Source organism: Corvus moneduloides, chromosome 7, assembly GCF_009650955.1.
Source record: "Corvus moneduloides isolate bCorMon1 chromosome 7, bCorMon1.pri, whole genome shotgun sequence".
NCBI classification, from domain to species: Eukaryota; Metazoa; Chordata; class Aves; order Passeriformes; family Corvidae; genus Corvus; species Corvus moneduloides.
In genome coordinates, this window is record NC_045482.1 from 28,065,906 (window position 1) to 28,082,170 (window position 16,265).

The window sequence follows — 16,265 nt, forward strand, 5'->3', positions numbered from 1 at the left end:
CACAGCAGTAACAAAGCTTTAGTAATTTTATTTTTGAGAAAATGACCAGAGTTTAAGTACTGTTGTCACACAAGATGCACAGCAGGTTACTCAATCGCATCAGCTGAAAGCAACAAAAGCACTATTTCTGAAAAGGCTCTAATGCCACAGCTTCTACATCCACAACAAAAGAAAAAAAACTAGACTTGACCTGGAACTGTTCCTCGATTCTCTCTCCAAGAGAGGGCAGCAGTGACCGAGCCCAGCAAGCCTCCCAGTGCTCAGGAGGCACCAGCAGCACAGCAGCAGCTCCAGGGGAGCCCAGGACCAGCCCCTGCCCCGGGGCAGGCACTGTTTTACCCAGAGCCACTGTCACAGGGATTTGTGTCTGACCAATTCAGGCACAGGCTTTCTGGGGACGAGGGAGCAGACCCAGGAGAAAGGGAAAGAGATCAGCCTTGTTTCCCTCTGCAGTTGGATACAGGAGAACGAGCTGTGCCACGCACAAGGAAGAGGCAGCGCTCAGGGAAACTGTCTCAGTGCCCTCCCCAACTTTCCAATTCATTCAACAGCTCACCTATGGCAGGACCAAGGCACCTGTCAGACAAAGTCCAAGCTGTAAACCCAGGATTTCCTTGGAAAGTAACAGCTTGCTTAGTCCCAGCTCAGAACTACAGGGGACCCTAAACATTAAACTTCCTCAGACACTTCTTGGAGTAACTGGCCCAAGCAGCAAGGGAAGGCTGCTTCACTCTCAGTCCTCTTAGCAAGGGGAGACCCTGACAGCCATGGAAATATGGCCAACTCCCCAGAGCCAACATAAACCCATTCCCCAGCTGGACACCCCACACCTCCTTCCAGCTGAACACCCTCTCCAGACCTGGATCACGTATGTGTCACACATATGTGTCACAGCATTATTCAAAAACTGCTACCACACATTACACATGAGTTTGAACCCTATTTCCCACCTCCCTCTTCTCGCTAACCCCACATACTTGCATCTAAATTCAAACAAGACAAAAAGCACTTAGGAGCAACACATTTTATTCCACTTGTATTTTCATTTGCATTCAATCGCTGATTGAAGGTCCTGGTACAGATTGTCTTCACCCCCTATTCAAAACCTCCTTGTACATCTTCTGGCAGTGCACATGGCCTGGCTGTCTGACTGGTTCCATTTTCCCTCCCTGCCCAGACTGGTTTTCCTCTCTCTGAAGCCCAGAGAGATCCCTGCAGCCTCCCTGTATTCAGGCTCCAAGGCACAGGAGATCCCTTCCCTCGATGGTTTCCCTCTTCTGTTCATCTCACCTGAAGATTCATATTGTGCTGCTGAACCCTTGGAGTAACTGATATTCTGGTTTGGACATACTTCAAATTATACCTCTCCAAAACCAACCAAGGGTTCTGCGTACACAGCATTGTTCAAGAGCTCACCACCAGCAGCACAATTAGCTCATTCACCAACAAGGCAACCAGCACCACCTTTAGACATGACTCACAGCAAAAGCTCACCTGGCTGTTTGGATCTCCAAGTAAGTTACATATATGTGGCACTATCTTACTCAGTGTTAAACTCTGAGCTCCAGATCTGGGAATAAAGAACAAAAAGCACCATTATGAATCACAGACCAGGCTCACGTACACGACACAGGTTTGCAGAAAGTTTTGACTTACGCATTGAGTGTTGCAATAAGGCAGAGGCAAATCCCTTCTCTTGTCCGAAAATTCTTGTGTTTGAATCCTCCTAGCATCCTGTCCCACACATACTGTGGAAGACAGAAAACAGAAAAAAGGAGATGGGGTAAGAAGCAGATTCTGTCCTCCAGCAGACATACACAACACCACCCCTGAGCTCAAATATAAGCTTTACACCCATCCAAGCAGAACAGGACAAGAAGTAGCAAGATACTTCTAGATCAAATTCTTTGTTTTGTGCTGACTTCACAGTAACTCCCCATTGCCTAAAACAATACTCATACTTACAGAAAGCAAGTACCTTCCAAAGACCTGGGACAATAACTCTGACATGTACCCATCCCATCCTTGGGAAATCCACTGACATACTCCCATGTTATCCTGCCAGGCAACAGCCTTGCCAAGTGAAGCAAATATCTTATAACAAGGTGTAGGGAGATGAAGCCATTTCAGACAGAAAAATGGCAGACAAAACCTGACAGAAAAAGGTTTCCTTTTTTTACACAGCCAGTCATTCACGCTGTGGAGGGCTGTTGAACATACCTGAGGGTTAGCAGCTTGTTCCATGATTTTCAGCAGCAAGGTCTGATCCTGCTCCCTCACTGAGTCCTTAGAATCTCCCAGCCTATCAAGCAAACTTGGCAGCACTAAGGAAAGAAAACAGGAACATTCGAATCCCTCAGAAAAAACTGTAACAGTGGCAGAGCCCCTCTGCTCTCCCCCTTCCCCCCTGCCAATGGAGGCACTGGCCCTGCTGCCCTTCAGCAGAGCCTGAAAACCACCAAGAGCCTCCCAAGTGGTCTCCTGGGGAGAAGACAGCTTTGTGTCCAGCAGCCAGAGCAGGTGCTGGCAGAGTGACGGTGACATTCACACAGAGACCCCTCACCTGTGCCAATCTGGGCCTTGAAGCGATCTTGCAAGCGGGACACCAGTGCAGAGATGATGTCAATGCCCAGGAGAACCACCTGCAAGCACAGGACAGACAATGAATTAGAATGCACTGCAACTGTAATTGCTGCTCAGTGCTACATTCATATGCATAGATGTGCAAGGTACACAAACGATGTGCATAAACCATTTCAGTGTTTGCTGCAACTAGCAATTCTAATTAATTGCAATTATTACACTTACAATTAGAAAATGGCATGCACTAAGCATTGCTTAATTATTTACTGGCAGAAATTAAACCAAGCACTTTTATGACATAACTGGAATTCAAAGACACCTGGTTTGAGAAGCTTCATGACAGGCTGCAGATCAGAAAACCCACTCTGATTAACTATGCTTATTTACTGGAAAAAGATACATCACATACTAAATGTGCTGTGTAACCTGTATATGAAACACTTGCCAAGACTCTACAGACCATGATCGTGCTGGTATGAGACATTTCTCCCTAAGTTTTTGGATAAACACCAAGGTTAATCACACTCGGAAGCATTAGGGACAGCCAGGCTTCTGAGGCAGTGCTACTGGGGCTGTTCCAACACAGACCAGCTCCTTGTACATCCACACAAGTGTACACAGAGATATATCAATACTCCCTGTACATCCACACGAGTGTACAGATATACACACATAGAGACATATATTCCCTGTACATACACATACAACCACAGCAGTGGTCCTGGCCCCAAGCCTGCCAGAGCTCAAGGAGTGTTTGGACAAGGCTCTCAGGAACATATGGGATTGTTGGGGTTGTTCTGTGCAAGAGCCAGGAATTGCAGTTGATGGTCCTTCTGAGTCACTTCCAACCCAGGATATTCTATAATACTGTCATACATACATGTATTTATACTCCCTGTACGTACACACAAGTGTGTATGCACACACGTGTGTATATATATATCTCTATATTCGCTGTACACACAGAGCTGTGTGCACAGGCGCCCATCCGTGCTCCCTGTCCCCGCACACGCAGGAGCACAGACACCCGCACACGCAGGAAGCACAGACACCCGCACGGAGCACACACACACGCAGGGAGCACACACACCCGCACACGCAGGAGCACAGACACCCGCACGGAGCACACACACCCGCACACGCAGGGAGCACAGACACCCGCACGGAGCACAGACACCCGCACACGCAGGGAGCACAGACACCCGCACACGCAGGAGCACAGACACCTGCACACGCAGGGAGCACACACACCCGCACACGCAGGGAGCACACACACCCGCACGGAGCACAGACACCCGCACACGCAGGGAGCACAGACACCCGCACACGCAGGAGCACACACACCCGCACACGCAGGGAGCACAGACACCCGCACACGCAGGAGCACAGACACCCGCACACGCAGGGAGCACACACACCCGCACGGAGCACAGACACCCGCACACGCAGGGAGCACACACACCCGCACGGAGCACAGACACCGCACACGCAGGAGCGCAGACACCCGCACACGCAGGGAGCACACAGACACCCGCACACGCAGGGAGCACACAGACACCCGCACGGAGCACAGACACCGCACACGCAGGAGCACACACACCCGCACGGAGCACAGACACCCGCACACGCAGGGAGCACACAGACACCCGCACACGCAGGGAGCACAGACACCCGCACGGAGCACAGACACCCGCACACGCAGGAAGCACACACACCCGCACGGAGCACAGACACCCGCACACGCAGGGAGCACAGACACCCGCACACGCAGGAGCACACACACCCGCACACGCAGGGAGCACAGACACCCGCACACGCAGGAAGCACACACACCCGCACGGAGCACAGACACCCGCACACGCAGGGAGCACACACACCCGCACGGAGCACAGACACCCGCACACGCAGGGAGCACAGACACCCGCACACGCGCGTTACCTGCGCGCTCCCCGGAGCGCCGCCGGGGCCGTGCCCCGCAGTGCCGCGGCCGCTCGGTAGAGGGCGCGCTCCGTCGCGGCGGCCGCCACGCGGCGGCCCGGCCCCCTATGCAAATCAGCGCCGGTTGGCGCGGAGCACTCTGGGTAGCGCCGCCGCCGCCGCCAAAAGGGCTCAAAGCGGGGCCGGAGCCGCCCGGACGCGCCGGGCCCAGCGCGGTGCGCGCCCCCGAGCCGGGCGTCGGGCCGCGGGCGGGCCGGGGGCGCGCCGCCCCTCGCCGGGACCTCGGGCGCGGTTCGCGTTCCCCTACGGGCGGCGCGCCCCAGTGGCCGCCAACCGTCCTTATCTGGGGGTTGCGCGGCTGCTCAATGAGCGTATGGCGAGAGCAGCCCTGCTGACGCCTTGAGCAACACAGCAGCGCCCGCTCCGTGCGCGGCGCAATTTTTGGAACCTCGCACCGCGGCGTGTGCGCGGCGCGTCTTCAACAACGCTCGCCCTGAGCCCAATCGGGCACTCTGACGGCTCTTTGCGGGATCCGTGCGGTGCTGCTGTCTCTCGGCACCGTTCTCCCGGCACCGCTCTCCCGGCACCGCTCTCCCGGCACCGCCGGCCGACACAGCTCCCGTTCCCACTTCCCCCTCCTGCAACGAGCGCTGCGCATCCAGCAGAGCCCGTCCGGGGCACCCGCTGTGCCGCCCTCCGCTTAACCTCTCACGTTACTCGCGCACTAGCGGTCAGTCCAACAACCTTCAGCTTGTCACATGGATTCACTCCAAATTCGGCTCCACAGCACCCAGGGAACTACGCGTAGTGTACAGGGAAAACGGCCTGCTACTCCACGTCAAGTCTCCTGTGAAAAAAACCTTCCTAAATAAATGCCCCTGGATCCTAACTTCTCCCAACATAACAACTTCACCTGCTCCACAGAGCTCCTGCATTCTTCTCCCCTCACAGTAACAGACCCTTCAACACTGTCAATTTTTTATTCAACGTCATTTATTCATACACCAAAGGAGAATTTTCCTCGTGCTTTTATAAGCCGTGTTTCATTTTCACATTCATCTTGCACACTGGATTTAATCTACCATTGACAAATGCTCAGCCAGCTGCCCTAAGCCCTATCGCTGCCTGCGTCTGCCAGCTCACTGGGAGCCTCCCGGCTGGGGTCCGGCAGCAGAGCCCCAGCAAGAGGGTGGGCGCCAGATCCTCATCAGTTGGGAGATGCTTTTAGGGAAAGTCAATGGGACTCTGAGTGCCAGTCACCATTCACAGCTGTCTGATCAGAGTCCCATCACGGCAGCATCCTGCACAGAGATAAGTGTGCTGCCTGCAATTACAGAGATGTGCCCCGGGGATAAATTCGATCCCGGGAGAGGAAGGAATCCATCTCTTCTTCAAACTGCCCGCAAGCCAGGAAGAGTGAGGGGAACTCATCGCTCAAACATGAAAGGAAACACATGCACAATGCAAACATACCCTGCAGTTCACTCTCAGGATTAAAGCCAGGAGGATGAGCTAAGCCTTGCACGACTTTTTGCTGTTGTCCTTATAAAAATGGAGAGTTAATTAGCACAATGATTACAGTGGTGCTTGGACAGCTATTGAGGGAACAGCAGCTGGGGTGAGCAACTATGCTGGATTCATTCATTTATTCCCAACTATGCTGGATTCATTTATCAACCCCACTGTGACACCTGCCTCAGAAGGTCAGAGGTAGAAAGCAGAAATCATGTATGGATTGACAGAGTCAACAGATCCGCTACAGACAGATAACAGACAAACGAGGGCATGGCTGGCAAACAAACAAAGAATTAATTGAATTCCAGCCCTGGCTGCACTGGACTGCCTGTACTGAAGAGCCCACCCGTTCACTGCTGAAACAGTTACTGAAGCTCTGCCTGAATTAACACACACCAAGGTCCGCGAGGAACCTCAGGAACAGGGAGACTGTCACACAGGGAGCAGTGATGGGCCCTGTCAGCAGCCCACCCCTCTGCTGTGATCCCGAAGCAGGCCTCTCCCCCCAGGGAAGCCAGCTGGTGGGCATAGCTCCACACCAAGGCACAGGAAGGGCAGCTCTTCATCCAAAATTCCAGATAATGCTGCAGTGCTGATAACTACAGAGCTATTCCAGGCCTTACATCACCACAGATCTTTTAGCCTCCTTATTTACACAGGCCCCCAAAAGAGGGATCTCAGAATGAGAAAGAGAATGACTGCCCTCAGCCTGAGGCTCTGCCTCTTTGCTCATTTGACTCCTGAGGTTCCCCAAGACAGTCAATAAAGCAAGTTGGGCCACCCAGTATTCAGCTCATTTGGCATCTGCTGCTGCTTTGTCTTGTCTCAGAGTACTTTCTGTAGGTGACAAGGGCTGTCAGCAAACCCTTCTCCTGCCTCTCTCCAACTGCCAGGTCATCACTCCCAGTAAAGAAGTCTCTTGTTAGTTCCCAGGATGCAACACACCCTTTCCCAATACAGACAGTACTTTTTTCAGAGGTCAACAAAAACAACTCAAAGCATCTGTCCTTTAATATCTGGGTGGAGTTGAAAGACCTGCAGGCAGCTTCCCATATCATAGAGCAGACAGCCCACCATCATCTGCTCCGGCAGTATGTGGTCACCAAGCATGGCAGACAAGTAAGTCCATCCATTTTAAAACAAGACACACCTAAACACACTCCCATAAAAAGGGTAAAGAAGCAGCACAATCCAGCAGCAGCTGATTCAGCACAAAGTGACCACAAGTGAATCACAGCCTCAGGCTACCCTGACAGCCTGGACGAACGGGGTGGGGGAGAGACGAGCCCTTCCCTGCACTCACCACACCATGACACAGCAGGGATGTGGTGGCTGCTGCATGAACCTTCATCCCCCATCTTGCAGGGAAACAGCAGTGAGCAGTACATCCCCACAGAGTCACTGCACTCTGCTGGCCTGCTGCTGAACCTTCCACACCTGGCAGCTTGGGACCTAAACGGGAATGCTGGAGAGAGCTTCTACACCAGCTGTGACACCAGCTTGCTTCATGCTGTTTCAACATGCTCACTACCACTGGTGACACAGCTTAGCTATTTCACTTTGAAGTCTGTCTGAGAGGTTTTTCTTGGAGAAGGGATGGGAAATGGAAGACAAGACTTCAACATGAATAATAAGAATTGTAGGAGTATTCAACCAGGTTTTTTTTGAACACTTGCTTAATCTTTTGGATTCATAAGCAAAAACATGGAGAAGTGCTTGCATACTTTGAGTAAATTTAATGTACCTTTGAAAAAAGGAGAACACTTCAGATTACACACTGAGAAGCTCGAGGCAAGCACTGATGGCTCACATCACTGCTGGTCTGATCAGTGCTGATCAAAGAGGGATCAGTTCTAATTCCTTGTGACATGAAACATCCACCACAACTGAACTGGGCACTCAAGACCAAGCTGAAGTTAGATGATACTGGCAAATTTAGTTTTGAAGTCAGGTATTTTGGGTCAGCAAGCAGTAACCAAAGTCCTGGCAGAGAGAGAAACATGGAGTCAGCTTCTGAAATGCTGACTGCTGTATCCCCCCTGTACACTACTATAACCACACCCACCCTGGAAGAGACAATCTCCTTCTGCCATTCCAAGAGTTAACATTCCATGTTCCAAGGCAGGATCACATCTGCACTGGAAGCATGAGTCCATCTCCCCAGCCCAACAATCCTTACACAGATGGTAAGGTTTTTTTGTACAACACAATTTGCAAAACCAACACCAGCAAACAAAAAGGCAGCAACAGTAGCACAACTGGTTTTACTGGCATGACTACAAGCTGTGGTGAAAGAGCTGAATGGGGGAAAACTTTAAATATATATTCTTGGGTTCTTTCTCTAGATTGATGAGATGCCTCCCATTCTGTCACAGGCACCACCTTTAAAATCCTCAAATTCCCTGATGGAATTACGTGAACCGAAACACCTGATGAAACCACTAGCACTTGTAAAATAAGCAAAAACCTGGTTATTTAAAGTTCTTCTTCATTTACAAGCCTGGTAACAGATGAGCAACTCAATAAAAAATGCATAGTTCTACAGTGAAATAAATTCCAGGAGAACTAAGGTCATTTAAATGTTGGGAGATATTAAGAAAAGGTTGTCAGAAATGATCACTACAGGGCTGTATTTTTACTGCTACTGTAAGGACACAAGGGCACCTTTCCTGTGCAAAAGCAAAACATTCCAATAACTATCTTCTGGATCCAGAAAAACACCAACAAAAGCCCCTCCGTTGTCTCTTAAACTAAAAGCTAGAGATTTGGTAGAACCCATGAGAAATTCAAAGCAATTTAAGGAAATGCACCACAGAGCAAAAAGTTATCACTACAAAAATTCCACAAAGACTAACAGGATGATGCTTAAAAGAACACGATCACCCTAAAATGCGGTCATCTGCTTGCAGAAGAGCTGACAAGTATGTCCCAGGTGGAAGAGCTGGACCAAGTCAGCCCTCAGCCACACTGCTCCCTACTCTGCCTCTGCTCAGGGAAATTGAAGGGGGGAGTTCCAAAGAATAGTAGTTCACCCTGTTTTGCAAAGATTCTGAACTGGTCCTTGAGTGGTTGCATATGATGAGAAGAGCAACAGCCACTGGGCTCTCTCCAAAGGACATGGAGGGAAGCACAAGTTGCAGAGTCACTGCTGTGGAGTACAGGAGGCTCTTCTGCCGTGAGCAAGGTCAAAGCTCCAGACAGCACAGCAGGTAAATCACCACTGACACAAACTACAGTCTGCTCAGTCTCCAGGGAAGGAGTACTCATGGTAATACAACAGGAGACTTTGCAGTTGAAAGCAGAGTTACAACTTACTTCACACTTTCACATCTCAATTACCCCAAACACTGCTGGAAAAACAGCAGCAGCAGCATTATTTCAGAAAGGTGGTCCTGCTTACGCAGCACCTTACAGCTATGGATACCTGCATGGCAGCACTCTATGCTTAGTGTCTTCACGTGAAACAACATCAAAACAAAACACCTGCACTACCAACTGCTATTGCCTCTGGTTCCTCACCACAAAGCAGTTAACTGTCTTAGTCACAAACATTGCCACTATTCCGTACATTTCCATTGCCCCCAGCTGAGCACTTACACTTATAGCCAGGTCCTCAGCCAGGAAGGAAAAATGAATATAGCTCTGTGAGCACTTGCCCCGGGATCAGGACCACTACATCCTTGTAGCTTTAATGACTAGTTGCATCTCAGAGCTCAAGGCATAATGAAGCCTCATACAATGAGTGCTATTAAAGAAAAGCAAAAAAAATATGACAAGGAAAAGAAAAAGGCCATTGCATTGCTCTGTTTCATTTTTCATAGGAAAATGGAAAGCCTTTATTATGGCAACTAGTCAATTGCCAGCACGGTGATGTGCCTTATTAACAGACCAGGCTGCTTTAGCTAATAACCTTGCCTTCCCCTCCATTAGCAGCAAAAGGCTGCTACAGTGCACAGAGCAAGTGAGAAATCACACTGGGAATCTGCCTGGAGGCAGAACCATATTAGCTGGAGCACCTCAAAAGCTCCTAGCACAGAAGCACTGACCCCAACTCCATCTCTAACACTACAGGAATAGAAAGGCTCAGCATATTTTAAAATTGAAACAGAAGTGTTTCTGAGGGTTTAGACAGCATCTGGAAAAAAAAACAAGGCAAGCACACAACCTAGCAGATAATCACCAACAATCTTCTGCTCTCTTAGGGCTCACAAAGTCTAGTATGAACTGTGAGGATGTTCAAATATCCAGATACTCTCCTTGATCACTAGTTCCCAAGCTTCTGAACATCTGCACTTCCAGATTACACCATTCAACACCAGCTTTTATGAGGAACAACAATACTGCAATGCAACGATGACAGGACACATGGACAGCCTCATGAGGAAGGCACCAAAGAGGTGCAGACACAGCCAAGTCCCACCAGCTGCTGGCAACGTGAAAATAGCTGGGGATCAATCAGGGAGGCAGAGCAGCCACTGTGGTGAGGAATAGGCAGCAGCCAACTTGAGTAGGATACTTGCTAGATGCTGACAGCTCTTGCTAGGTTGTAGTTAATGAAGCTTTGTTCTTGTCTTGTTTGGGAAGAAAGGAACACATGCAATTAAGAATGCAATAGCATTTTCAGTAGCCAGAGTCTTTGTAAAACTCTGGTGACACCCTGAGACCTAAAGCTTTCACATCACCTCCCACCCTGCACAGACTGCCTGCTCAGCATGTACCACGCAGTCCTATGCCTTTTGAAGTGTCTCCAGACACAATCAGCAACAGCCTAATGGTACAACAATGAAGAACTCCACTAAGAAGAAGGGTTCAAGATGCCTTTGTCAGCCACAGAAAGACACAATAGCCCAGGAAAGTGAAGAGATGGGTGCTAGGTAGAAAAAGGGGCAAGAGGTGGGAAGAAGGAATGCTGCCTCCACAAAGGAAGGCACCACTTCAGCCAGAATCCTACCCATACTCTTTCTGACCCGTATAGGAAAAAGCCCAGAGGATGACCCTTAAAGACATGGGTTAAAACACTTTCCAGTCTCTCCTACACCAGTGAGGGGTGCAGGTGAGCTAGATCTAACCCAGCACTGACAGCAGCCACAAGATCCAGCACAGCCCATACAGCATGTGTGATGCTTCCACAGCTTACTGTTCAATAAGGTCAGTGAAGACTGAGAGCTACTGACTTAAGCTGTTGACTACACCAGTTCCTTCTTTTGCCATTCCCTCTTACTCCCTCTCCAAGGTACTGTTAATTGCTGGTTTTCAATTCATGTCAAACAACTTAAAGGGAAAACTTCCAGAGGCTTGCCATCAGTGCTATACTCCAGCTAAAACCAGGACTCCAGAAAGAACAGCACCACGAGAACACAGACGGAGACAGTCCCAGTGCTGACCTGCTCACCTGAGCCTTCCCATACAGGTGGAACCAGACCTCACATCACCAGATCTGTCCCAGTGCTCACCTGCAAGCTGGGCAGCTGTCAGCGTGCACTCTCTGCTTGAGCCACTGTCTGATCCTGCAAGTGACAGGCACATTTGACTGAAGTGACACCACTGGCCCAGGCCTAGCACCCACCCTGCAGACCTTTTTACACAGCTTTTGGCTCAGCAGCTCCAACCACTCTGTAGCCCGTGCATGCCTCTTGCAACTATGTCTTACTTAGCACAGTTCTTGATCAATTCAGGCATCATTTTTAATATTTTTTAACTTTTGGCAATTAGATCTCTTCCAAGACTTTGATCTATCTGGTCTAGGAAACCAATGAAAAAAGATTCTGTCCCTGCCCATTTAAAAGCTAATTCTAGCTTAGAGAGTAATGCTTTCCACATGTTTCAGAACCAAACCCCACATGTCACTTAACACACAGGAAATAAAAATTATTTAATGCTGCTCTCCTCAACTCCTTTTGACCTGTGTGTCTTTCCCTTTGCCTTTTTGGCTGTCATCATTGAGATCTGGAGCAACAGCTGATGCATCACTGTGAGCTCTCACAAGAGAATAGAACATCTGTTTTCTTCCCTCAGACTGAAAACAGATGCCTTTTTAGTTGTGTCCAGCAGATACTCAATTATATGACAGCATAGTGAAGCACAATGCATCTAAAATCAGGGCACACCCTTGGGCCACATGGGTGCCTGGCATGTGGTCAGGAACCCAAAAAGGCTTTGCAATCTCAGGCAGGCTACCTATCCACAAGCATCCAGCATCCAGGACACCTGCACACACCAAGGGTAGTTTTCCTGCCTTGGCAATGTCTGCAGAACAGCTCTGGAGCAAACACCACGTGCACCAAGCGCTGTGCAGTCCCACTGCAGCTCAGCTGTGTACTTGTGACTTTTCTAACAAACTGTCTGGAAAACCCAATTCCATACAAAAAACACGCCTCATTAACCAACTCCCCTGACATTCCAGATCTGAAAGAGGTGACACTTGTCACCATGGGACAATTTTTCAACAAAATCTGCCTGGAGAGATTTTATTGGCTACTGTAGTCACATTGGAAACTCACACCTATGAAAAACTCCTGCAAATGGCACCTGGGAAGCCCAGCCACAGCAGAGCGAGGTGAACATCCTGGCAATCCTGGTTCAAGGTTCAGCTTGGGACACATGGATGGGCTGACACTGGTAAGACAGATCAAGCAGTGCCTGTTCCATGTCTGTTCCTGTGGCTGAAGCAATCCAGTCTCCAAACCTATTCAACTGCAGGCATTTTACAGACAAAAACAAACCCCAAATAAACAACCAACCAAATCCTCCATCCCCCCGAAAATCAAAAACAGAAAAAAAAATGGGGGGGGGGGAAAAAAAAAAAGCCAAACCAACCCAACAAACCCAACTACAAACAATTGAAGGGAAGGGAATTCTAAATCCCGCACTGCCTGAAGGAGCCAGCATTTTCCTAAGGGAAAAGAACAAGCCATCTGAGCAGCTGACAGCACAAGTGGAAAACCAATTGGAAAATTATAGGGACAAACCACATACATTTTGGCTTCTATATCCAGCTCTAGAAACACATTTAAACACGTCAGGCAAATAGCTCCTATCAATGCTCTAGTGCCACAGCTACACAAACAAGCATCCCTCACATTAAGAGGTTGCCACAAATTCTTGTGGATTAATACAAGAAAGGTATTTATTAAATGTTCAACTAAATCATTAGTTCTTGGATTAATTATCTTAAATGGAACTCTTTAGAGCTGAAACAGATCAGAGGAACAGAAGCTGTAAGTGTAACAAAAGAAGCCACTCAGGGTTCGGCACAGGTACACAAAGAGCTGACACCCCAGGGGAGCTCAGCCAGACCAAGCAGGTACCTCCTGGACAGGCTCTACTCACCTTTCACAATGCTTTCACTGCGTTTTGCTCTCCTTCACAACTCTTACCGTTATTTTCAACATAACAATACCTGAACTGAATCAAGTGTTTAAATAACCTTTCCATTATTTTAGAAGATTGATGCCTTGTTTTGTAGTTCTGTTATTTTTTCTCCCAAGTTTGTTCTCACTGGACACTTGCTAACAAGATCAACCTTCTTGCTTTCTGCTGAACAGGATATGCTGTATATTCATGCAAGCAGTTAATAGCACAGCATATCCTTATAAAATACAGAAACCTAATTTAATATAACTCAGTAAAAGGCATTGTGTCACGTTTCAGGGGAGGGAGGAGGTTTTGTGCCCCAACACTGCAAAACCTTGAAGCAACACTGAAAAGCAATTTTGAAGAAGAGTAACTGCAACCTGCAGAATTTGAGTCACATTTCACCTCAGAGAAGAAAAGGAACAACAATTTTCCAGATGTTTCCTTCTAATTAAAATCAACAGGTTTTATGAAAGAAACATAGAAATATTTGTAATTTGCTACGGAACAGACTACTTGAGACTCAGCTGTTCCCTGTGGTCATCACACATACATTCAAAGGTAGGTTTACTTATTTTTGTCTCCAAGGGATTTTAAGGGAGGCTTGGTGGAGATTTCTAAAGCACAAATTAGATGCCAGCCCTAACTGAAATACGCATCACCCAGAGGGAACTATACCTCTAAAAGCGTGCCCTCCATACCTTTGAAAGCTCTTCATTCTACACCATCCCGTATCTTTTTATTCATACAGGTTGGAAGTTATGGAAGCCTCCCTGCTCCTGTAACTTCAGAAGTGGATTATTTCCTTTGAGACACCTATTCCAAACTGAAGTGTCCCATTAGTATTATTTTCTTGCTTTAAATAAAGCAAGAACTTTCACACAGATGGTAAAGACTGGTCACTCTCAGAACTCTAAAACCAGATGTCTTGTGAATTCTGAAAGAAGACAGACAGAATGCTGGATGTGATAGTGTGCCATTGTTAAGCTGGCATGAAAAGGATGCCAGACTGCTTCCTCCCATCCCAGCCAGCTTTACTGCACACTCCAAACTGAGTTAAATGAAACAGTGACTCTTTGCTTTTAGCATAAGAATGGGGCTCACCAATAAATGCAGGTGGGAAGTTGTCTCCAAAGGCCAATTAGTTCAACACCATGCCTCCCCCACTGCTCAAATTAGATCAATCACGCCACATTTCTAGAGAAAGTGTTTTGTTTTATTTGATTCTTAACATAAAGGTCTTCAGCTGTAACTGACTTCACCTTGTCATTAAAAACTGCAACAGTTTTATATATTCTAGTTAGAAGCGGTTCTGTCAATTCAAAACCAGGTTTAATGAGCTTGTGTGTCACCACCTGTAAGACCCTGCTGACAGACTATGAAACAGAAAAATTTATTTTATTTTTTTAATCCTTCTCTAGGTACAGTAATATAAGTCAGGCAACAATTTGTAGCCCCCAAAGACTCCAGCTACAAGATCTGACCCATGACAATCCTGGGCTTCAACAGTTTTTCATGAAGTTAATAAAGGATCTGCAACACGAAGAAGGCAGCAAGATACGCACACACATAGAGGTGAAATACTGCCAGTCATAGCAGGAATTGATACATTCTTTTCAGCTAAGAAATGGTATTGGGCTTTTGGTTCATTTATCTAGGAGGTTTTAACTTGACATCATCCGATAAAAGTAAAAACTTCAAAGTCACACAGCGATAGGCTTCAATTACTATTTCTCTATCAGTCTGTCAGTGGCAATGTGATTCAGGAAGGAGGAGGGATTGCTGCTGGCAAGTCTCTTGCAGTCTACAGCACAGAGGCTATTTCAGCTGAATTGGAGATTGAGTTTCACAGATAGTAACTATGTCAGGCTAGAAAAAATAATTTAGAGGATTTAAAATATGACAGTGCCCAAGGATAACACAAAGAAACATAATATGCTTTCCAGATAACACTGCTTGTAGTACAGGTTAGAGATCAAGTGGCTGCTTTTTCTTAAGAACAGACATTGTAAGAGAAGTCAAGCAAGTAAGTTGCTAAATCTTCCACAAAATCAACACCACAAACTGATTCAGAAGCAGATGCAGCTACAGTTATGCCTCTTCTTGCCCTTCATCCTTTTCCTCCTGTAGGTTAATAGCACTTTCCTGCACCATAGCAAGACAGGAAATACAAGGTGGTGTTTTTCATGGGTTTTCATATCCTCATCTGGAACTACAGAGCATTATTACTATCATAAACTTGTCACACTGAGGTCTAGCAGGATTGTATGTTGGAAAGAAGTATTACTTGGCTCCTCTATATACATCTGCCTGCAGTGTTGGGACTGTGCCAGCATGCAGTCCAGTAACAAATGTAGTTCAGTCTAAGATCTATACATGGAGGAAAAAAAAATATTCACACAGACATACTCATACACACACATCACCATTTAAAGAGATTTCACCTCCATCTTTCAAAGGACTGGGAATTTGAGTGTGCACATATACATTCTGTTCCTTGTCTCCAAATTCATACATCAAAGAAGATGCCACAACCACAAAGCAACAAGGAAACAAAGCACAGAGTCTTCATTAACTCTTTCTTTTAAAAAAAGAACTTCAAGAGGAATGCAGGCCCTGCAGTGGTTTCTGCTATATCTTGACATTTTCATCAGCCAAAGGTAAGGAATTTGGATTAGCTGCTACAGGCCAGATTCTGACCCATGAGACTAGCACAAAACCAGAACCTTGAGCCAGCTGCCTGCATTCACATTCTCTCCAGAAACAGGACAGAGAAATCAGCAGTCACTGCATGTTTCTCTCCTTTTGATGATTTAATTCAGACCTTAAAAAGTCACCTAAATTCTATCAGATAGGGAAAAAACAATTCCAGATTT

The 16,265-nt window shown here is 47.5% G+C and overlaps 1 protein-coding gene and 1 non-coding gene across 31 annotated transcripts in view; one reads left to right on the top strand and one right to left on the bottom strand.

Moving 5' to 3' along the window:
- The window catches only part of CLASP1 (cytoplasmic linker associated protein 1), a 176,419-nt gene that overhangs the window by 126,158 nt on the left and 33,996 nt on the right, over positions 1 to 16,265 (bottom strand). For all 30 annotated transcript variants that reach the window (XM_032113660.1, XM_032113627.1, XM_032113642.1 and 27 more), the window contains exons 3-6: positions 2,564 to 2,642; positions 2,221 to 2,324; positions 1,657 to 1,748; positions 1,495 to 1,570 (exon numbers count right to left, since the gene is read on the bottom strand). In XM_032113660.1, the coding sequence (XP_031969551.1) occupies positions 1,495 to 1,570; positions 1,657 to 1,748; positions 2,221 to 2,324; positions 2,564 to 2,642 (351 nt within the window). The remainder of the gene's footprint in view (positions 1 to 1,494; positions 1,571 to 1,656; positions 1,749 to 2,220; positions 2,325 to 2,563; positions 2,643 to 16,265) is intronic.
- On the top strand, positions 4,854 to 4,970 carry LOC116446951. The gene has a single exon (XR_004241461.1). It is a non-coding gene; the product is annotated as a U4atac minor spliceosomal RNA (small nuclear RNA).